This window comes from Panulirus ornatus, chromosome 16 (genome assembly GCF_036320965.1).
Source record: "Panulirus ornatus isolate Po-2019 chromosome 16, ASM3632096v1, whole genome shotgun sequence".
Lineage (NCBI taxonomy): Eukaryota > Metazoa > Arthropoda > Malacostraca > Decapoda > Palinuridae > Panulirus > Panulirus ornatus.
The window spans coordinates 5,435,820-5,460,143 of record NC_092239.1 but is presented as its reverse complement, the minus strand read 5'-3'; the positions used below and the strand labels follow the sequence as shown (position 1 = coordinate 5,460,143).

Below are 24,324 nucleotides of genomic sequence, written 5' to 3'. Positions count from 1 at the left end.
TCCTTCTGTGTTGAAACCGAAGATCTTTCAAAGTATTTCAACACCGACGATGTGAAATATACCAAGGTTGTTTACCCGTGGTAAGCGAGGCGTGGTATGATATCAAACACGACAGAAACACTGACACCAGCCGAACCTGGATATAACGAGTGGGAAGAAGATATTCACTGGATTCTGGAACACCAAATATTAAGATTTTCAACTTCCTCAGATTTTAATGAAAATCTGCGTATAGATGTTATTTTATATGGTATCTAAGTATTTGAGGTCAAAAGACTGTAATTCATGATATGAACCGGTTACTTAGCGCCTGGTCTAATTATGATAAAATTCAAATGGTAATTACTCGAGTAATTATACGAATATTTAGATTTTGACCACAGATTCGTATTCAGCTTACATAAAGGTATCTATGCTGAAAATTTCAAGAAAATCTATTTTTTCAAAAAAATCAAGAAAAATCCAAGGCTGACATTTTTTTTTGCTCAGATTTTCAACTTCCTCAGATTTTAATGAAAATCTGTGTATAGATGTCATTTTAAATGGCGTTTGAGGATTTGGAATCAAAAGAATGTAATTCCTAATATTAAGTGTCTAATTATCATCTGGACTAATTATGATAAAATTTAAATGCTAATTACTCGACTAATTATACGAATTTTTAGATTTTGACCACATATACGTATTCAGCATATATAAAAGTAACTATGCTGAACATTTGAAGAAAATCTATTTTTTCAAAAAAAATCAAGAAAAATCCCAGCCTATAGCCTTACATTTTTTTTTGCTCAGATTCTCAACTTCCTCAGATTTTAATGAAAATCTGTGTATAGATGTTATTTCATATGGTATTTAAGTATTTGGAGACAAAAGACTGTAATTCATAAATTTGACCGTTGAATTACCACCTGGACATATTATAATTAAATTCAAATGCTAATTGCTCGAGTAATTATTCGCATTTTTAGATTTTGACCACAGATACGTATTCAGCATATATAATAGTAAGTATGCTGAACATTTCATGAAAATCGACTTTTTCAAAAAATCAAGAAAAATCCCAGCCTATAGCCTTACATTTTTTTTTGCTCAGATTTGCAACTGCCTCAGATTTTAATGAAAATCTGCGTATAGATGTTATTTTATATGGTATTTAAGTATTTGGAGTCAAAAGACTGTAATTCATAAATTTAACCGTTTAATTACCACCTGGACTAATTATGATAAAATTCAAATGCTAATTACTCGAGTAATTATTCGAATTTTTAGATTTTGACAACAGATTCGTATTCAGCATACATAAAAGTAACTATGCTGAACATTTCAAGAAAATCTATTTTTTCAAAAAAAATCAAGAAAACCCAAGGCTATAGCCTTACATTTTTATGCTCAGATTTTCAACTTCCTCAGATTTAAATAAAAATCTATGTATAGATGTTATTTTATATGGTATCTAAGTATTTGGAGTCAAAAGACTGTAATTCATAAATTTGACCGTTTAATTACCACCTGGACTAATGATATAATTCAAATGCTAATTACTCGAGCAATTATTCAAATTTTTAGATTTTCACCACAGATTCGTATCAAGCATATATAAAGTATCTATGCTGAAAATTTCAAGAAAATCTATTTCTTCAAAAAATCAAGAAAAATCCAAGGCTATAGCCTTGCATTTTTTTTTTTTTTTGCTCAGATTTTGTTTCCTCAGATTTTAATGAAAATCTGTGTATAGATGTTATTCTATATGGTATTTAAGGATTTGGAGTCAAAAGACTGTAATTCATAATATTAAATGTTCAATTAGCACATGGACTAATTATAAAACTTAAATGCTAATTACTCGAGTAATTATACGAATTTTTAGATTTTGACCACAGATTCGTATTCAGCATACATAAAAGTATCTATGCTGAAAATTTCAAGAAAATCAATTTTTTCAAAAAATCACGAAAAATCTCAGGCCTTGCATTTTTTTTTTTTTTTGCTCAGATTTTCAACTTCCTCAGATTTTAATGAAAATCTATGTATAGATGTTATTTTATATGGTATTTAAGTATTTGGAGTCAAAAGACTGTAATTCATAAATTTAACCGTTTAATTAGCACCTTGACTAATTATGACAAAATTCAAATCTAATTACTGGAGTAATTACACAAATTTCTATATTTTGACCAAAGATTCGTATTCAGCATACATAAAAGTAAGTATGCTGAAAATTTTGGGAAAATCTATTTTTTCAAAAGGATTAAGAAAAATCCAAGGCTATACGAGTACGGACCATTTTCACGACAACTGAAGAACTTACGAATAATACTTGTTCTATAACACTTACACTTGAGTAGAACAATTTAACACTCTAGCACTCGACCACATACGGGAACAACAATGATCTACACTTTTAGAACAAGATGACTTTTATCGGCTACGAAAAAACAAAAGACTAAAGCTGGAAGCCCGGAGTCCATGACTTCAATAAAGGAATGTATGCGCTTGGAACTGGATCACTTTTATTTAGACTCAAAAGCCTTATACCAGAAATAAGGCATGTTCCAACAGCTACAAAGGGCGCCGGGCGACAACATACTGCCAGCCGCAAGGGAAGAGAACTCCCTGTTCTTCTTCTCCTCCTCCTTCTTCTTCTTGCTTCGTGTTAATAATCAGATCGTCCCCGTTCATGGATGATGGAGAACAGACCAATTCACCTCGGTGTCCAGGGATAGAAAGGACAGCCCTACCACCACCTGGACAACCACCCATCCGCCCCTTAAAACCGGCCCACCCCCCACCCCTTCTCTATGTGAAATGAAAAATCCTTCCATTTAAGGATGACGAAGAATGGCCACTTAACTTCCATGTTTTTAGGAAAACACCCTGTGAAAGGAGAGTACCCCCATGTTTTCAGGAAAACGTTTTACCCTGTAAAAAGATAGTACCCCCCATTCACCATTTTCCCCTTAGCTTCTTCACATCACGTTTTCTATACATCGACAGATTGGGTCCCTTCCCCGCTCCGCCCTCCAAAGTACGCGTCTGTTTGTGATTCCGGCGGTGCCGGCCACGCGACCGCCGCCCTGCGGAAAAGTCGCTGATGGCTTTCCGCAAACCGGAAGAATTTCCGATAAACAACGAATTATGTCGAATCATCCGGTTGGCGGAGCGTCGCCTACCAGAAACAGTGGAGTCCATCCGGCGGAGCTCGGCCGTGAAACTCGTTCTGGAGCAATGATTAGGAAAACACACACACACACACACACACACACACACACTGAATAAACTGGTGTGGTGGTGAATGGAGTGTGTGTATATGTGTGTGTGTGTCAGTGTGTGTGTGTGTGTGTGTGTGTGTGTGATACAGGGCCACCAGCGACCAGTCGTTGCCTCTGATGTGTACCTTCATTTGTAGTCGTAAACTCCGGCGAGGTTTTTGTTGCGTGTAAAGGTAAGTATAAACTTCCATCTAACTAACAGCGACGCTAAGTACAGGCCAGTCGTGGGTGGAACCGTGGGTGCTGTTGGGCCCACCAACCAACCAGACCCCCCGCCCGCCCCCTCCATACGTCTTGGGTAAATTACAAGACACAGTTGTGTTCAGGAATGCCGATGATTGCGTTGCCCGGATGCACATCATCGGACAGAGCTATTTCGAAGTCCCGTAGCAAGCAGTTACGTTCACAGTCTTATGGCGAGCCGTTACATTCAGGTCGTAGAGCAAGCTGTTACAATGAGGTCATAGAGCAAGGTGTTACATGCAGGTCACAGAGTCAGCCCTTACATGCAGGTCATACACCAAGCGGTTACGCCCAAGCAAATTCTTCCTTGACTACACACATTCATCTCTGGGGATACGGGGAGGAAGGACACCACTCCCCGCGTCTCTCCTGCCTCCTGCAGAAGGCTACTCGGGTGAGGAGGGAGGTTGTAGAGGGTACTGGAATTCCCTTTTCCTCCTGTATCATCAATTTCTTAACGTAGGGACAGAGGGAGCAAAGCAGGTAGTGCTTCTCCTCCACGGAGGGTGTGGTCGTCTGTTGGGAAAAAGTGAGCAGGTCTACATAGGGTACGGGAAACACGATCGAAAACCTCCTCCTCAACAGTGTGGCATGAAGGAGGACCACCACCTTCTCAACACACCTGAACCTGATGACTCCCAAGCACTCAGGGGACCTCCCATCCCACCAGCAGGTGTGTGTGTGTGTGTGTGTGTGTGTGTGTGTGTGTGTGTGTGTGTAGAGAAAGAGAGTCGCTAGGTCAGCCTAACATGGGATCTTGCCAACGACAGCCCGTTCTTTCTGGCGAGGGCCAAGCCCCGTCGTTCTCCCGTTGTCCCACTTGCCGGGCGCGGCGCTGCGCTGGGGTGTATTTCTGATAGTGCGGGTGCGCTGAGGTGGAGACGTGTGTGCGTGCGTGGGTTCTGTATTACGTGCCCATGAGTGAAACTGACGAGGTTCACAAAAAAAAAAAAAAAGCGTCTACGGTGTGCCCTACATAACGTCAATACCTCTCTCACTTCTTTATTTGCAAAGATCTTGAGAGCTTCAGTTATCTGATAAACACAATTAATAAAGTGGGGGGTCGCCCAGAAACTTTATTCTCTTTTTTCCCCACGATGTTCACATCACCTCTTGATCAGCGGCGTGATCTGCTTCACTCAAAGGACAGACCTCTTTTCCCCCTCCCTCATCCCACTCCACTCCACCCTCCCTCCTTCTCCTAAGTTCTCACGGCTTCAAGCCAAAAGCTGTGAGGAGCTGCAAGGTCCCGAGAACTCCCGAGAAAATTTAGAGATACGTTTCACTGATGCAGAACGCGGCGTGTTTACCTACTCGCAGGAGGGGGGGACCCGAGCCAGACGGGATTCCAAGAAGCAATCTCAGAGAGCTCTCCAGCTACCCGAAAAATTTTTCCCCGAGATTCGAGTCACTTCGACTGTGATTCGGGGGGACGATATATAAGTTGAGTTGGGTTGTTCAGGACAATACACCGGGGCAGGAAGATGTGGCTCATGTATGCGAGTTTATGGCTCATTTTGACGACCGTGGTGTGTACCTTACGTGAGTACGAAAAAGAAAAGAGAAAAAAAGGGATTTTTTGAAATTTTGTTGCCGATTAAGCAGCTAACCAAAGAAACCTACATTAATCTAACCAAAGAAGCTTAACCTAACCTAACCTAACCTAACCAAACCAAAGAAGATTAACCTAACCTAACCTAACAATTCTGTATCTTAAGTCGTACGATAAGGAACATGGCTGACTGATCTTTGGTTGATTATAATCATCACATCCAAGACAACATACGTACAATTCGAACGTCTTATGATTTCTGCCTTACCGACCAGTCCGCTGCAGTCGATAGCCACTGAGCTCAACAAAACACTCGTGTGTGAAGAACGTTAGGCAACTAGAGAGATCAACTTGCACGTAACCATATCTCCCTCACTGATCACTTAACTCTCAACAGTCATCACCACGTAACCATATCTCCCTCACTGATCACTTAACTCTCAACAGTCATCATCACGTAACCATATCTCCCTCACTGATCACTTAACTCTCAACAGTCATCATCACGTAACCATATCTCCCTCACTGATCACTTAACTCTCAACAGTCATCATCACGTAACCATATCTCCCTCACTGATCACTTAACTCTCAACAGTCATCATCACGTAACCATATCTCCCTCACTGATCACTTAACTCTCAACAGTCATCATCACGTAACCATATCTCCCTCACTGATAACTTAACTCTCAACAGTTATCATCACGTAACCATATCTCCCTCACTGATCACTTAACTCTCAACAGTCATCATCACGTAACCATATCTCCCTCACTGATCACTTAACTCTCAACAGTCATCATCACGTAACCATATCTCCCTCACTGATCACTTAACTCTCAACAGTCATCATACCTAACAATACACAGCTCATCTGGCGACCGGCCATCTCCAGGATAAACAAAGTACACACATGCACTTAGGAATGTCACAAGGTTGCTGGTGATAAGCTTCTGTGCAGTCAGTTTTAAGGGCAGCTTGATAAGGAGGCCATCTCAGTGAACTGGTCGTCGCCTTACGCCAACCAACACGGCGATGGTTAGGAAACTCCATTTATTTTATGACGAGGTGTGCCTTCAAAAGATGGCTGCGCCAGAGTACAAAATTCATATTTCGTGACCTTAGCTTTTGATAACCATTAAATCAGTTGATAGACATTGTAAATGAACTTAATTTATGCAACTTGATCGTCTGACGTATGCATGGACCCTCCCTGAATAAACCTAAGTGACCATTAAAGTTACCAACGTTCCTTATCATCATCTAAGCACAACGTAAGTGAAAGAGGAAGGGCGTTCTCATGTAGAACTGCCCAAGACAACATATTCCTCAGATCTTTACCGTTGCTCGAGTCATACACCTCTGGAGAAGGATTGGACTACGGGGGAAAGTTTACTCCAGAATCAAAACCTGGTTGTTATTCCAAAGCCATTATGACGTAACCATAAGTCATTTCATTAAGTATAGTCTACCCCTGCTAGAGGGAAAAACAAACAAACAAACAACAACAACAACAACATCGCTTCTTAATTGGATTTTTGATGGAAACTGTGTACGTGTAAGAACCAGTAACTTCCAGCTACGCGAGGATTTCTTATTCCGTCTGCCTTTTTGAGGCAAGCGTTTGAAATTTAAAAGAACCTTCATTGTGAGAGCAGCGTTGTGCGTTGTACACACACACACACACACACACACTTTATGTGACGATGAGTACGTTTTCTGAGAATGTTTTCTGATTACGTTTTCTTTTCTTCTTTTTTTATCCCCCCCCCCACCAGCTCAGCGTCGAAAATCTTTTATTTCTATCCTTTATTTCTGTTTTTTTTGTCTTTTTGTCTAAGGTACTCATTTCGGGAAGGGTTATGATTATATAGAAGTCGAGGTAATTATAGGTAGAAACTATCACAAATTAGCATGGAAATTATACCAATTTTCAGGGTATAATTATAAACATACCAATTTCGAAAGGACTATTCATAACCGTCTCGCGTTTTCCGTATACACATTAGGGGATGTATATATATATATATATATATATATATATATATATATATATATATATATATATATAGATGAAATAAGAAGCTGATAAACAGGAAAGAAAGTTAGTTCTCTATGTAAGAAATCCTGTGTAGGATCAGGTTATATACGACTCGTGTTCCAAGCGATTGAAACCTCAAAACTTGGAGGTCATATGTCGGTGAAAAGAGTCCTTGTGTTACCCAGAGACCTTCTTAAAGGCTGCGCTACTTCCACGAGCAGGGAAACGTAGACTCCCTTGGAGCGAGAAGTACTGTGACGAGATTACTGCCAGTGATACACACACACACACACACACACACACACATATATATATATATATATATATATATATATATATATATATATATATATATATATATATATATATATATATATATATATATATTCTATGAGTCCGCGGGGAAATGAAACACGATAAGTTCCCAAGTGCACTTTCATGTAATCATCACATCATCGGGGGAGATACAAGAAAGAAATATAACAGTCGGTTGATATATAGAGACTTTACCACACCGGATGCGATTCGAACTACGCAGCGTCGTGGGTCGTATGAGCGTCAGCACTGGGGTCAAGAGGGTAATAGCGAAAGCGTCCAGCCCTAAAATTAAATAAAGGTTCCCTCAAGAGTCCACTGAGTTAGCCTCGCCCCACCTGCGTCCAATAGGGTATGAAATGAAGGCGAGGGAAGGGCTTCATGGGGTAAATCTCCGGGTGAGAATGAGTCCCACCGCAACAGTCAGTGAGTTACATGATCATTCATCCATCACACCAGTTACATAATTATTCATCCATCGCAACAGTCAGTGAGTTACATGATCATTCATCCATCACACCAGTTACATAATTATTCATCCATCGCAACAGTCAGTGAGTTACATAATCATTCATCCATCACAACAGTTACATAACTATTCATCCATCACAACAGTCAGTGAGTTACATAATCATTCATCCATCACACCAGTTACATAATTATTCATCCATCACCACAGTCAGTGAGTTACATAATCATTCATCCATCACACCAGTAACATAATCAATCATCCATCACACCAGTTATATAATCATTCATCCATCACAACAGTCAGCTAGTCAATGATTCATCACACAGCCACAAGTTCGTAGGAAGAACATGCTGTGTTTTGTATTCTGTAACCGCGCACTCCACACTCCGAGAGTTGAAAAAAAAAAAAAATAAAACATACAAAAATACAAGAGGTTTTGTGTTAAATTTTTAGTTACAAGTGTGGATGTGGTGGCTATCGAGGCTTGGCTATAATTTGCTATGGATTGACTTCTTGTGTTGTGACAGCTGCGTTATAATCTCCCATTATGGATCGACGTCTGGCGAAGACTAGGGTTGTAATCCGTTGTGAATTAACGTCTTGGTTGTGTGATCGCCAGGCAATAATTTCGTGTCATTACGACTCGTAATTATTTAATGAAGGCTCGCTGACATTTATCGAGTGGGGTTAGCCGTGGCAGGTCTGTAAAATTAATTTCCGTAAACGGAGTGTGCATGCATACACTTCTTGACCCCCCCTGGTGGATGGTTTTGGAGTTAGGAAGACAGAGAGGTTATATATATATATATATATATATATATATATATATATATATATATATATATATATATATATATATATATATATATGTATATTCCTATGAGTCCACGGGGAAATGAAACACGATAAGCTCCCAAGTGCACTTTCGTGTAATAATCACATCATCAGGGGAGATACAAGAAATAAATATAACAGTTAGTTACCGTATACAACAAAGAGACGTAGCTAGGAGAGAGAGAGAGAGAGAGAGAGAGAGAGAGAGAGAGAGAGAGAGAGAGAGAGAGAGAGAGAGAGAGAGAGAGAGAGAGAGAGAGAGAGAGAGAGAGAGAGAGAGCAGTTCTTGTGACAAAACTCAAAATCAACCGTTCAGTTGCACGTAACGTAATACTTGGGACTTAGTACACACACAGTGGACCGTCACTCAGCCATATCTAATAGGGAATTTCTTTTCTGACAAGTGGGGGAGGATGGGGCAATTCTAGACAACAATTCAGAACGAGCTTGTCTGAGAACCAAACCGAATTCCAGACCGTGCTGGCTATAACTGTCCTAAATAGTTATAATAAAAAAAACTGATGAAAATATATATATATATATATATATATATATATATATATATATATATATATATATATATATATATATATATATATATATATATATATATATATATTTAAAAAATACATATATATGTGATTAATATTTTTCCTAAAACAGAAGAAAAGAGAAATACTTGACAGGTCTGTGAGACAACGTTTTCTTTTGTGTTTCCCCCCACATCTTTCCCAGGTTTACATACCCTCATCTGAATCTGCGTCTTTCTTTAAAGAAAATGGGTTAAACTTTTAAGAGCATGACCGAGGTCCGAAACCACTACTTCAAGTGCTGAGTTATATAATGTTTGTCCAGTCTATTTCAGGTGACTTAGATCAGACGTAGGCATGGACTAATCTCTCGTCAAGATTTTTTTTATGTTCGTATACGTATATTTCAGTCATGATGAGGGCGTATAAGATTCTATCATCTACACTTCTGGCGTATAAGAATCTACCGTCTACACTTCTCCTTCAGGCGTATAAGATTCTACCATCTACATGTACACTTCTTCTGGCGTATAAGATTCTACCATCTACACTTCTCCTGGCGTATAAGAATCTACCATCTACACTTCTCCTGGCGTATAAGAATCTACCATCTACACTTCTCCTGGCGTATAAAATTTTACCATCTACATTTCTCTTTCTATCTCCTGGAATCTCTGCGTATCCATCTCCCCTGCCACCACTTATTTTTCTTCATTCTCCAATTTCTCTTTCTCGTTCTTTCTTCATTCGCATTTCGCCCTCTGTTTCCAGAGCAAACTTGACAGGAACAAACCCCCCCCGCGTCGTGTGTGTATATAACTATCTCCATCGTATTAAAACCTATCTTAATCATATTCCTTCCATGTACGTTTTAATTACGAGGTAAAACTCGTCCGTCCATTCTCGAGCGGTTAAAACGCGTAGCCATATCCAATCCGACACCTTCCCCCCCCTTTTTTTTTTTTTGCCCGTCCCACGCCATTCACTTCCACAGACGATATTAAGCCTCCTCCCTGGGAACGGCCTACTCAGCGTGCGTTGGCAAAGACAAACAAGCCTTTAGTAAATTCTTTAGTACCCCCGTGTTTGTCTTCCCTCCGCGGAGACCGACCAACCTGACAACCCCCTGACACATAGCTCGGGGGCGGCCCCGTTTTCTGTTCTTTTTTTTTTGAAGTTTAAATTCGCAACATATGCCTATAAACACCGAGAAAAAAAAAATACTGGAATGATTTTGCTTTATGTTTGCAGAATGTGCAGAGACCGAATTCAACCCACCACATCTCCAGTATATCCAAACAGTATACTAACACGTTACAAGAAATGATGTTACATTTTTTTTTTGTTCTTTATTTTTATCTTCTCTGTTGCCAGGTCTGTAAAACATCTTTCAGTTCTGCTCGGCTACATTCACTCGCTTGAGAAGGAAGGCAAGGGGGGGTAGACTGATGTCTTATCAACCCACTGCAGGAAGTTTGTAAGTTCGTGGTTCTTAAAACTTCGTTCAAGGCTTCAGTGTGTACCTTTCACCCCCTTGAATTACTCAAACACGCTATTTAATCATCTTAATTTAGCTGACGTACGACCGGAGCGAAACCATTCTTACACACACACACCAGAACATAAAGGAGTCTAATCTCAACAAGACGAGGATATAACCAATCATACTAATAAGACCTGGGCCAAACCAATCACATAATGAACGGAGTATAACCAGTTTCATTAAGTATAAGACCATGTACACCCAAAGTGCATATCATCTTCACACATTGGTTGATGGATTTCAAAATGAACACAGTGTCCACTGTTGTCTCGAATGGGATTGAAAGCGGGAATGCGAGACGTTTTTCTCAGTAATCACCGTACCTGCTCAGTAATTACTCTCGAAATAAAATAGATATGAGGTGCATTATTACTGTCTGAAAACAGTATACTCAAAATTGCATATTGAGCACACACCGAAACATATATACATACATATATATATATATATATATATATATATATATATATATATATATAAAAGCAGGGCTACCCGTGTGAGGCAAGACTCGTACTTACAATAGATAATCTATCAAAATCCTTCAACTGTTAGTATCTGGTTGGGTGTACACGCCTGGGGGACAAAGATAGGCGAGGCCTAGGTAGTCAGCCAAGTACTCACCGCACATGCCGGCGTAGCGCACCCCGACCTGCTGGTTCAGGATGCAAGCGGTGCGCGTCAGCTCGCACTCGCTGCTGTAGTCGGTGCCGTCGGAGCCACAGACGGGGCGTCGGGCGTCCTCCGGGCGGCACTGCGGACGGCACTGGCACTCTGGCTCTCCCGACGCCGTCACCACGCAGTCCGCCCCCACCCGGCACTCCACCCCGTCACACGGCTGTGACAGCGACTCTGTTACGAAGACAAGAAGGGGGAAAAATGATAAGGTTGGGTTAGGATCACACCGAAATGCCGACTTCACCAACGCCGTCTTCAGACAGGTTTCACCGCATTAGCGTCACTGCACACCTGTCGGAGTGTCGACATCACGTAATCGAAGCCTCCCAGCTTCACCATACACTGTCGACAGACCAACATCACCACCACACCCACCGTCACCAGTGCTCTCATCAGTATACCCGCGTCGTCACCTCACCGCCCACCTACCCTAGCGTCACCCACACACACACACACACAGTCAGAGCCAGATCGTGAGGTGGGAGTCGCCCTAAGTCACCAGAGTACGAAGCTCGCCACAACACTGCACCGCGCATCCTGTACTTGCCCTCAGCACCCACGTTACGCCTACACCCATGTAGCCGCTTCTCCCAGGAAGCAAAAACAAAAACCGTGGCGAAAGGAGAGGAAAAGGAGCAACGTATGATTGCCATTCAGCGGCGAAAGAGATGAAGGATGGGAGGAGAAGTCCTTCGACACCACACGTCTACACACAACATCCCCCACCGCCAACACTGTCCTCCACCACACGCGGACCTGGCAGAGCCGCTCTGGGTGGTGAGGCATAATGCAATCGTTTCCAGAAATTCAGATTCTAATGTCATTTCCTCATCCACATACCGTATAGGAGGGATAGCAAGAAAATGAGAAACATTTTGGGACTCGGTGCTACGTAAGGTGTGAATGTATGTACAGAGAACTGCGTATACAGAGAAAAATAATAAATCCGAAAATTTCTCATAAAATCACCCATGTGTATGTACCATTTCTCAACGAATCATAAACGTAGCTTTCAATTTACTTTCTATTCTGACGACTAAGAATGTGCGTGATGTAGCTTGCGCTAACTAGGAATAGCTCGTCCACCACCATCCACGGGTGTCTGGGCGCTCACGCTTTCTTGATGTAAGCTGGCTCTACGCTTTGTGTGAGCGACTTTTTCTCTCTCGCTTCCAGATATATATATATATCTCTCTGTACCATCGAGCATCCGTCAGTTATTGGATTTCACGGCTTTCGACCTCTGAAAGGTCACGAAGCGCAAGAGTGCCTCCCCCCTCCTCCACCTCAACTCGCACTTCAAATATAACACAGAAAATACCTCAAAAAAGAAAAATAAAGAGAATTTTCGCAATCACATACGAGAGATTGAGGTAGCTTAAAGACTAATGAACTTACAAACAGCATATTTCCTAATCAAACAATGAGGAAGACATTGTGCTTCGATGATCGTAAGTGTCGGATAACTGAAGCAGATTGCAACGCCCAGCGTAACATAATATCTCCTTCTAACGCTATACAAACCTCTATTCAAAAGAGCGCGGAAGTTCCTACAATAACTCACGACTGAACTGAACTTTATCACCAAAAGCCAGAGAGAGAGAGAGAGAGACTTTAATGGTCTCCAGCTCAGCTCTTGATGCCCTGAATCCATCTCATTCAAAGAAGGTCCCACTCGATGCCTTCCTCCTTCAGGGGTCCAGTTCTAAATGCTTCCTGGCCCATCTCGTGTCTTCCTTTCTCTGTCCGTGGCCTTACGCTATCAGCTTGTCCCTTTTAATCAATACCCAATACAGGTGTTACATCTAAGTCCTCTCTTATCTTGGTATTTCTTATCTCATCCATCCTTGGACCTTATTTGTTAAGTCACAGTGCTCTCTGGTCGGCAACCCGGATCTATGAACTTGTTCTGGCTGTGAGTGAGCACACTTCTGTTATATATGTATTCCAAATTCATCTAGATCACATAAAGATGAAGAATTCTTTCGATGTCGTTTCAACGTAGGAATGATAAAATGTCGTCTATAATTGTCGTATGTATCATTATAAAATGTTTGCTCTATATCAGGTCTGGGTCAGGGGCTTTTTATCCTGCATAACGAAGAGATGAACATCAAAATACGCATAAACATGAACCAGAATTTCCCTAATAAGGAACGAAAAGTGTGTTGACAAACATACAATGAGACTGATTCGAATTTGATTACAGCGTTTTATTTTGATAATGAGACGTTAGACAAAATTGGCATATGAATGAAACATCCCGGTGTGCTTTACTTTGCCTTTCCTCTGGGATACGACTAGAAATAGTTTCGCCTCATGAATGTTTGCAGGACTGCAAAAATATATATATACAGTGTATATACAGTTTATACAACCTTTTTTTTTGTAGGGAAAGAACCAGTTATCAAAGCGGCCCACCCACGCGTTGCCAAAGGCCCCACGGTAATCATGTGAAGCAGCAGCTTGCCCAGTATTAGGTGGTCTTGCTAATGTTCGGGGGTATACAAGCAGCCAGCTCTCGGGAGGAAAAACCAAAGTAATAATCTATGGAAGAGGGAAAGTGAACCAACATTGCGGCGTAGGGCAAGGGAGGTGTCAAGTTTTGAAGTAAGCCTATGAGAGTTGATAACTCAAGTCGGACCGCTTTCGACTCGACGACTCGGTTAAGTAAGGAGGCGGAGCTAGAACGACCCCAGAGGTAAGCGCAATACTCCGTACAAGGGCGACTCAATCCTTTGTTTATAAACTCCGCAACTGATCGGAAGAGAAGTAATTCCGACACCTCAAAAGAACTCCCAGTTTCTTAAGAGGCAGACTTATCTATTTCCTTGATGTGAAGTTCCCCAGGGAGTGTGGATGTTGCTGTCATACCGAGTAGGTTTAGTGAGTCAAAGAAGTGCAATTACAGATCCGTCAAAGGAGTGAGGAAAATCGTAGGGTAATTTTCCATAGACAGATGGGCAGAAACTGGATCTTGAAAGGCATTAAACCTAACGAGATCTCGTTTACTTCACCGAGACATCCTGCCGAAGTCTGATTCCATCGACCACATCACATAATCACACAAAAGGGTAGAAGACTTTTTGGCGACACAGGAATATAGACAGCACCGGCTTCTACTCCTCACAAGTGTGCCCCTAGGAGCCCACAACCTCCTCCTGCTGGGGTGGAGGGTGATGGGGGATACACTGACGAAGCCGAGGCTGCCGAAGATGCCGATCACGTCCGTGGGTTTAGCCCCGGAGATGGCCGGATGTTGGTAAACTGGCTCCGGTCCTCCGGTTCTCGCCAGCCAAATATTCTCTCTGTGATTTCGAGCTGACGAGTCACTACCCACACGTACTACCATTCTTCTACTTTTTTCTTCTTCAATATTTACCTTGTGTTCGAATGAAGGTCAGCTTATATATATATATATATATATATATATATATATATATATATATATATATATATATATATATATATATATATATACATATATCCAACACGGAGAGCATTTTACACTCATGGGACCCCGTCTCTTGTATGTGTGTGCTTGTGTAAACACACATACAGACATATAATGACATACGAACGCTTGATTCCTCCAACAGTTATTTTGATAATTTCTTTCCATCCTCTTTCACGACACTCACTATCTTTCCTACCATGTGCAATAATCAATCCAGCTTTCAGGGACTTTACTCCTTGGATTAAATCAAACCAGCCATGTCTGCTTATGATGACTCTTGCTGTTGTACTTCACTGGATGTGGGACGCGACACATGAGAAAGAACGATTCTTTTCTTCTTTGGCGATGACAGACTGTTTTCAGATACGCCTCGACACGACACAGCGACAAGTGAGATCAGCGTTAGTCGACATTCTTATCGTCGACAGGTTTATTCACGACCATTTCGACCGTCGACCCCATTCACCGATCCCATGTTTCCCATATGCCTCGGTCATCCAGGATCAGTTTGCTTGTTTGCCCGGCCTGTCGTCGACCCATCTATAGCTGACCAGTTCACTCTCAGCGTCACTGCTCGACTAAATAACATGCCCCCGCCCCCCCACTTCTCCACTCACAGTCATCGCGCGAATCGATGAAATACATTAAACCACTCGAACAAGACAATGGAGATGCAGCCAGCGTTGTCCTAACATCTCTCTCCCAAACAGTTTTTGAGATGATAACAAAATCGCAATTCTTTACTCCACCTCCTCCCCCTCCAACCTTCCTCAGACGCCCAAACCTCTCTTGTTAATCTGGATTTCTGGGGGGAGGAACTAAATCTCTTCCTGTACTTCTCACGGAGTTAAATCCCTCTCTCCCCCAACTCTTCTATAAGGAGATTTAATCCTCTTAGCGGATTTACGAAGACCACATTGACTCATTGAGAAAGTTGGGCCCTTCTGGATACTTTTAATTAAGCAACTGGGAGACGAGGCAGAATGGGATAATGCCCCAGGGGACCGATACTGCAACTTGTTAAAGGATCCAGTTCCTCTTTCATTCCTGTGGGTAATTGCTTTACTTATATGTCGCGCAAGTTTGTTGGCGGGAGCCAATACGACCCTCTTGTAGGCCTGCATGTTGTTGTGTCCGGTGGCTCTCAAAAGCCAAGAGGGTCATTAGATCCAGAGTCTCCCTGCGAAGAGGGTTACGCGCTTAACCTCCCTCCCTCCCGCGCTCCTCCTTAGGCAAAAGTCCTCGTCGTAAGTACGTGAAATACTCTCTCTCTCTCTCTCTCTCTCTCTCTCTCTCTCTCTCTCTCTCTCTTCGTCATTCATCACCCCCCCCCCCCCCCCCCCACCAGTCAGGGTCTCGAAAGCTCTGACGAAGAAAAAATGACACATTCCCATCTGACGCCACAACACCCCTACATTATTCCCGCATCGCATCAATCACGGATCTTTCCCCCAGTTCCCGAAAAGGATAGAACGATGGAGGAGGAAGAGGAGGATGGGGGGCGGGTGGGTGGGGGAAAATAGGTACAGTCTGGTAAATTTCCGTGTTTCTCTCTCTCTCTCTCTGGAGCAGAAGCTGACGTCTCTGGTACAATTAATAAATTTTATTCCGGTTAATGTTTACGCCCAGTCGCTCAGCAAACACGTCGGAGTTGACAGAAACGTAATTACCGCCCATTTGCGGCTATTTCCTGGTGTAATAGACAATCCCAACTGTGTTTATGGTAGCGGCTCCAAGTGAATATCTTTCCCACATGTTCCAGCATCACGCCAGGCTAATTTTCCCCGAGTAAATAAGCAAACATGTAAGGGTTATTGTGGCCTGTAGTTTGCCACTGCGGGTCTTGCAGGCCAGACTGACTATATTATGTTGAGAAGGTGAATCCCAGCGTCGGGTTGTTATGTTGTAACAGCTTGTAACAACGTCGGCCTGGGCTACTGTTACAGATGTGAGAGCGAATGAGGCCATCTGTCTTGTATTCCGTCTCTTCTTGACGCTTCCTAGCCAACGTGAGAAACGGCGAATTACGCGGGGGGTTCTAGAAAACTACATATTGAACATAAAAGTCGTTCAAGTATTGTCTCGACAGACGGTGGTAACTTGAAGTTAGCGTCCTCAATGACTCTGGCAGTAGACAGTGCGAGAAACTAACCCAACCAACCAACTTGATACAGTAAGTCAAGATAGGACTGGACATTACTAAATAAGGCGCCATAAGTAGACACAGTGAGGACTGAACAGCCAACAGGATGTCCACACAGACCTGTGCAAAGATAAGACCTCACGAATCTTGAACTCACACCAGCCATTCTGAGACGAGCACAGTAGCTATGAGAAATGATACAATTTGAATATGAAATTTACTAGTATTACATCAAATTATGTGGTAGTCTCTGTACATGAATGAAAAGGGGATGTAAGCATCATGTTCTCTAATATGCTTATATTTTTCGAGGGAGAACTTTGACATATATGCTTATATTTTTCAAGGGGGAACTTTGGCATATATGCTTGTATTTTTCGAGGGGGAACTTTGGCATATATGCTTATATTTTTCGAGGGGGAACTTTGCATATATGCTTATATTTTTCAAGGGGGAACTTTGGCATATATGCTTGTATTTTTCGAGGGGGAACTTTAGCATATATGCTTGTATATTTCGAGGGGGAACTTTGGCCAACATAACCTGAAGGATTTCTCCTTCCTAAGCTATCCAGCACGTTGAAAAAGACCAGACAGCGATTCGTGGAGGATCTCGTCATCTGGTAATTACCTACTGCTCTGTGGACTGCAGCAATCGGGAAAGAACAACTTACTTTTGGGTTACGCCAGACGCGGGGACCGAACCCCGGACCTTTCATTCGCAAAGGTGGAGCTTGCTGAGCGTTACGTCATATATATATATATATATATATATATATATATATATATATATATATATATATATATATATATATATATATATTCCTATGAGTGCACGGAGTAAATGAAACACGATAAGCTAACCCCGTGGACTCATAGGAATATACTTGATCACGCGCAGAATTGTGATCCTCTCCAATACATATACATATATACATACATATATATATATATATATATATATATATATATATATATATATATATATATATATATATATATATATATATATATGAGATGGCCTTTATTAGGGCATTCAGTTGAGGGTATACTGTTAGCAAAGAGAAAAAAACCTACGAAAACTTGCCTCGGATGTTGCTTGTAGCTAACTACCTCGGCTCCTCCTTCCTCTATAATGACTATAAAAATGTCATTAAAAAGCGATTAAGAAGTTTCGCAGTTACGCCTTGGAAGCAATTTTCTCTGGACGACATTCATCAGTAGTACAAGAGCCGTCATATCGCGCAGGTAGATGCGCCGCTTTTCCTATTTCTCTTTATGTTAGTATCTATTGGTTTGTTAAGCATGCTTCTTCCCCTTCCTCGATGTTGGAACGAATTATATTTACTTTTTTTTCATTAACATGTATAATTCTTTTAAAGGGCGGAGTGTTTAAATATCATCTCGTTGCTGTATATATATATTTCACTCCATTTTTCTTGAGAGTCGAAGAGCGCTGAGGAAGCAGACGTATTGATAACCAAACATTTCAAGGAGAGGAATTATTTCGTATCGTTCATGATAGTTTGCATTGCTTTGATTCTGCGCCTGGCCATGCTTTTATCATTCTTAAAGTAAACAATACGAAAATAGAATCTTATATTTCAAGACACAACATCCGGGGCAAGAACTTAATCTTTGTTATGCTTTGACTGGATCTGGCTAGTGCAGTTAAAGAGTGGATATTCCCTTCAAGAGAACATGCCAATAGAAAGACCAAACATGTAGCTGAAAGAATAAATATATATATATATATATGAAAGGATCACAATTTTGCGCGTGATCGAGTATATTCCTATGAGTCCACGGGGAAAATGAAACACGAGAAGTTCCCAAATGCACTTTGTCTCTCCCCTGATGATGTGATTATTACACGAAAGTGCACTTGGGAACTTATCGTGCTTAATTTACACGTGGACTCATAGGAATATATATATATATATATATATATATATATATATATATATATATATATATATATATATATATATATATATATATATATATATATATATATAATATCAGACTCCGCCCAGTTGTAGTTATAGCAAGATGTATCATTGCTACTTAATGGAAGAGAACAGAGTCTCGTTAAACATAACTCGTTGTTCTAAGGGAGAGTCCATTATTTCTCTGCACGTGATTGTAGCGCATTCTTAAAGCTGTAGGAGCCCCATAGAGGGGGTCGTAGGGTCATGTACTACTACCACTACTACAACTAATGTGTATGTATTTATGTGTGTATATGTATGTATATGTACGTGTATGTGCGTATTTGAGTATATATGTGCATGTGAGTGGATGGGTCTTTCTTCGTCTGTTTCCTGGCGCTCCTTCGCTAACGCAGGGAACGGCGATCGAGTATAATGATAAATATAATTATGATGATAACATGGATATGTTAACCGTGTGTCGGCAAAATAGCTTCCTCGCCGGAGACGGTGTATCCCTTTAATCAACACGTCTCTCCTGGTGTTAACGTAACGATGTAGGGGGAAAAAATTACATTTCATATAGGTCACACGATACACATTATTCTCTTGACCCCTTCTTACATGAGGACACGAAGCGAAAGGTCATTTGAAATTACAAAAGACTAAAAAAAAAAAATAACACTTCACTTAACCTAGTCACGACTAGGTTAAACAATTTCACCCACACAAAAATAAATGAATAGATAAATATATATATATATATATATATATATATATATATATATATATATATATATATATATATATATATCTTTCTTTTTCTTTTCATACTGTTCGCCATTTCCCGCGTTAGCAAGGTAGCGTTAAGAACAGAGGACTGGGCCTCTGAGGGAATATCCTCACCTGGCCTCGTTCTCTGTTCCTTCCTTTGGAAAATTAAAAAAAAAAAAAAAAACGAGAGGGGGAGGATTTACAGCCCCTCGCTCCCTCCCCTTTTAGTCGCCTTCTACGACACGCAGGGCATACGTGGGAAGTATTCTTTCTCCCCTATCCCCAGGGATATATATATATATATATATATATATATATATATATATATATGGGGTCACACGGGGTCACCATACAAGGTCACAGGAAACCCAACTAGGGTCGTACCTCTGGCAAAAGGACGCGGATAACGACTCTCTTGGGTAGTTCCCCCGAGTTTCCAATTAACGAAGAGTTAATTATCGCCAGGGACAAGACCACGGCATCCACTCTCCCTCTCCCTGGCCGGCTGGCCAGTGGATGTTATCCACCGTCATCCACCACCACCTACCTGGCCTGTAGTTCAGGTCGAACGAACCACGCAGAACTCGGAGAGAGAGAGAGAGAGAGAGAGAGAGAGAGAGAGAGAGAGAGAGAGAGAGAGAGAGAGAGAGAGAGAGAGAGAGAGAGAGAGAGAGAGAGAGAGAGGAGGGGTTTACATCAAATCTTTCGTCGTACGCACGTGAGCGATGTGGTGGCAGCGACACCACATGTGTTGGTGTGGTAAACACGTCAGGATGGCGTGTTTACTTGGCAACCCTTTGGCATTTACCACGTGGGTGTAGTGGCTCACACTGGGGCCCTTGCTGAGGGTGGAGGTGGAGGGGCGTTACTTCCAGCCAGATGTGTTGCTCTCCCTCTCTCTCTCTCTCTCTCTCTCTCTCTCTCTCTCTCTCTCTCTCTCTGTATATATATATATATATATATATCTTCAGTGTTGATGAAGAAGGGAACTGCAGTCGTGGGTAATGGGCGGCCCTTCCGATGGGAGAGAGAGAGAGAGAGAGAGAGAGAGAGAGAGAGAGAGAGAGAGAGAGAGAGAGAGAGAGAGAGAGAGAGAGAGAGCATTACGGGTCACGCTAAGAGGATCAGGCTGGTCGAGTTGATCAACGGAGGAAGGTCGGCCCGAGCCAAAACCCCCTCTCCATTGCCTTGCTAGACAAGACGCAATCATTGCTCTACTGCCTGTCATAAACTTGAGAGAATATATATATATATATATATATATATATATATATATATATATATATATATATATATATATATATATATATATATATAATCTTTTTTCCCCCATACATATTCGCCTTATCCCGCATTAGCGAGGTAGCGTTAAGAACAGAGGAGTGAGCCTTAGAGGGTATATCCTCACTTGGCCCACCTCTCTGTTCCTTCTTCAGGAAAATCATAAAAGAGAGGGGAGGATTTCCAGCCCACCCGCTCCCTCCCCTTTTAGTCGCCTTCTACGACACGCAGGGAATATGTGGGAAGTACTCATTTTCCCCTATCCCCAGGGATAAACAAGATGAGAAGAGGGAAATATAGGCAGTATGTTTGAGGTAATGGACCTGGGTGTTCTAGCTTTTAAGTGAAACAGAGCTCAAGTGTATGGTAGAGCCACTTCAGCTACCTTGGTACTGCTACCATTTCTGCTACCTGTGCTATTACTACAACTAAATTTGCTAGAATCATAATTGTTATCTAATAATAGCATGAGTCATAGCGGCTACTCAATAACCATTATCATTTACATTATTTCTATTATTATTATTATTATTATTATTATTATTATTATTATTATTATCATTATTATTATTATTATCATTATTATTATTATTATTATTATTATTATTATTATTATTATTAATTATTATCATTATTATCACTATAATTATTATTACCATTATTATTATTATTATTATTATTATTATCATTATCATTATTATTATCATTATTATCATTATCATTATTATTTTCTATTTATATTAAACAAAGAACGCAGGCAGCAAAGCACGCAGTCCAATCAATTCCCAACGCCAAATTTCTGAGAGAGAGAGAGAGAGAGAGAGAGAGAGAGAGAGAGAGAGAGAGAGAGAGAGAGAGAGAGAGAGAGAGAGAAAATAATCATCCCGTTTTCTCTGACCCTACAAATTGGTTCAGCGCTTTTGTAACAGATGAAGTCTAGTGGGCAGGAGCCACTGGCTCTGATCAGGATACGGTGGAAGACGTCCTCTGTAACATATAGGACGGTCCTATATCATACCACCGACACCGAGGTAGGAAGGAGAACAATTTTCATTTGTCCTTATGTGAAAATATGTTACTGTCCTTACAAAATACCTCGCGCGAATAGACACGAGTCTATTACGTGATATTTTGGTATAGAAGCTCATATATGTGTTTTTAATATACATATATATATATATATATATATATATATATATATATATATATATATATATATATATATATATATATATATATATATATATATACCCACACAACCCTCCGCACATCCACCCTCATCCACTACAGCAGGTAGACAGCTATCTATTTACCCTCATCCACCGCAGTACAGACAGGACAATCCACCCATCCTCATCCACTTCAGTAACGACAGGTCAATCCATCCATCCCATCCACCATCGGAAGGACAGAGCCATCCACCCAACCTCATCCACCAGAGCAGTGAAAGGCCTACCGCACACTCATCCTCATCCACTTTTCACAGCCCATGCGTCTCCACCATGTTTGCTCCACCTCCAACACCCCTTACGGTGAGGACACACCCCCGCCCCCCCCTCGAGTGGTTTGTTCTGAGGGGGTGGGGTCCCCCTACATACACACCCCCACCAGATGATATAACAAAATAAACAGAAGTCAAGGAGCCAACCAATCGGGGATTATCGAGGCCCCCAGTGTGGCTTTCTTATTGGTCAGCAGCGGAGGGTCGAGGAGCCAGGTCGATGTGACGGGATGGGAAGAGGAGATGAGTTATTTTGGGGGAGGTTAGAAGAAAGTAGGGGATTTGGAGAGAAGCGTCCATTTCTTTTTTTTTTTTTTTTCTTTTTGGAGGGGCACCATATCCTACCTCTAGTAAATCTCAGGTCGCTCAGGCTTTCAGAGCTAGAGCCATATATATTTATTTTATTTGCCTTTTTGATCGTTCGAGAAGGAGAGAGGGTGTCTCCTTTTGAGGTTTTCTTGCGGGAGGAGGAGGAGGGGGAGGAGGAGGAGGAGGAGGAGGAGGAGGAGGAGGAGGAGGAGGAGGAGACAAACAACGTCTCCATTCGGTTATTGGCGAGAGACGTGGTGAGGTTGGGAGGAGGGAGAAGGTGGGGTGCGAGAAGACGAGGGGAAGATGGGAAGGCAAGAGAACGGTCGAGGAATGAACGACGAGTTGGGGGAGAGAGAGAGAGAGAGAGAGAGAGAGAGAGAGAGAGAGAGAGAGAGAGAGAGAGAGAGAGAGAGAGAGAGAGAGAGAGAGAGAGAGAGGTACACGTGTTCTAAGGTTTGTTGAATTTCAGAATCTAAGGTTCACACACGTGATTCAAAGTCCGTGGGTTTCTCTTAAGGTTCAAGTTTCGTAAGGGTCGGATCTGCCTCAAGGGTCGTTAAGTTTCGCAAGGTTCGGATCTGCCCCAAGGTTCGTAAGCTTCTTGAGGTTCGGATCTGCTTTAAGGTTCATAGTTTAATAATGTCCTGATCTCCTTCGTAAGTCTTAAAAAGATTTTCCTCAACTTCTCTCCTTTGGCCACTTTTCCTTAATTTTGTTTCCTGGAGTCATGTTCCCTTAATTAAATTCCCTCATCATATACACCCATAATTCAAGCTCTTTTACCCATATTCCCTGTCATGATCGCTCGCATTACTTCAGTCATGTTCTCTTAGCCATACTTTATCAGTCGTACTTTCTCAGTTTTATGCCTTCGGTCTTGTTCATAATCATGTTCCCCTCAGCCACTAGTCACTTTCGCTGTCGTGTTCTTTGTGTTGATTTCTCTTAGGCTAAGTTTCCCTTCGTCACATTCCCTCAGCGAAGTTCCCTGTTTCACGTTCCTTCTGTTAAATTCTCCTTTTCTTTCTTCTGGCCACCACGACACATCACTATCATTACTTCAGCACACTATCATCGTCACTGCGACGCAGCTTCATCTTCACTACCATCACCACAGCACGCCATCATCCTCACTATCGTCACCACCATCATCACTATCACCACCACAGCACCCTTTCATCCTCACGATCACCACCACAGCACACTTTCATCCTCACTAACACCACCACGGCACACCGTCATCCTCACTATCGTCACCACGACACACTATCATCACTATCACCACCACGACACACCAACATCATCACTATCGTCACCACGACACACCAACATCATCACTATCGTCACCACGACACACCAACATCATCACTATCGTCACCACGACACACCAACATCATCACTATCCTCAACAGTCCGGTGGGTGACATGGGTCGTCCTCCCCGACCAAACCC

General features: G+C 41.7%; 1 protein-coding gene across 1 annotated transcript in view; it reads right to left on the bottom strand.

The window, feature by feature from the left end:
* Window positions 1-24,324, bottom strand: part of LOC139754080 (agrin-like) — a 292,522-nt gene that overhangs the window by 78,646 nt on the left and 189,552 nt on the right. The window contains exon 5 of the mRNA XM_071671130.1: window positions 11,422-11,649. Coding sequence (XP_071527231.1) covers window positions 11,422-11,649 — 228 coding nt within the window. The remainder of the gene's footprint in view (window positions 1-11,421; window positions 11,650-24,324) is intronic.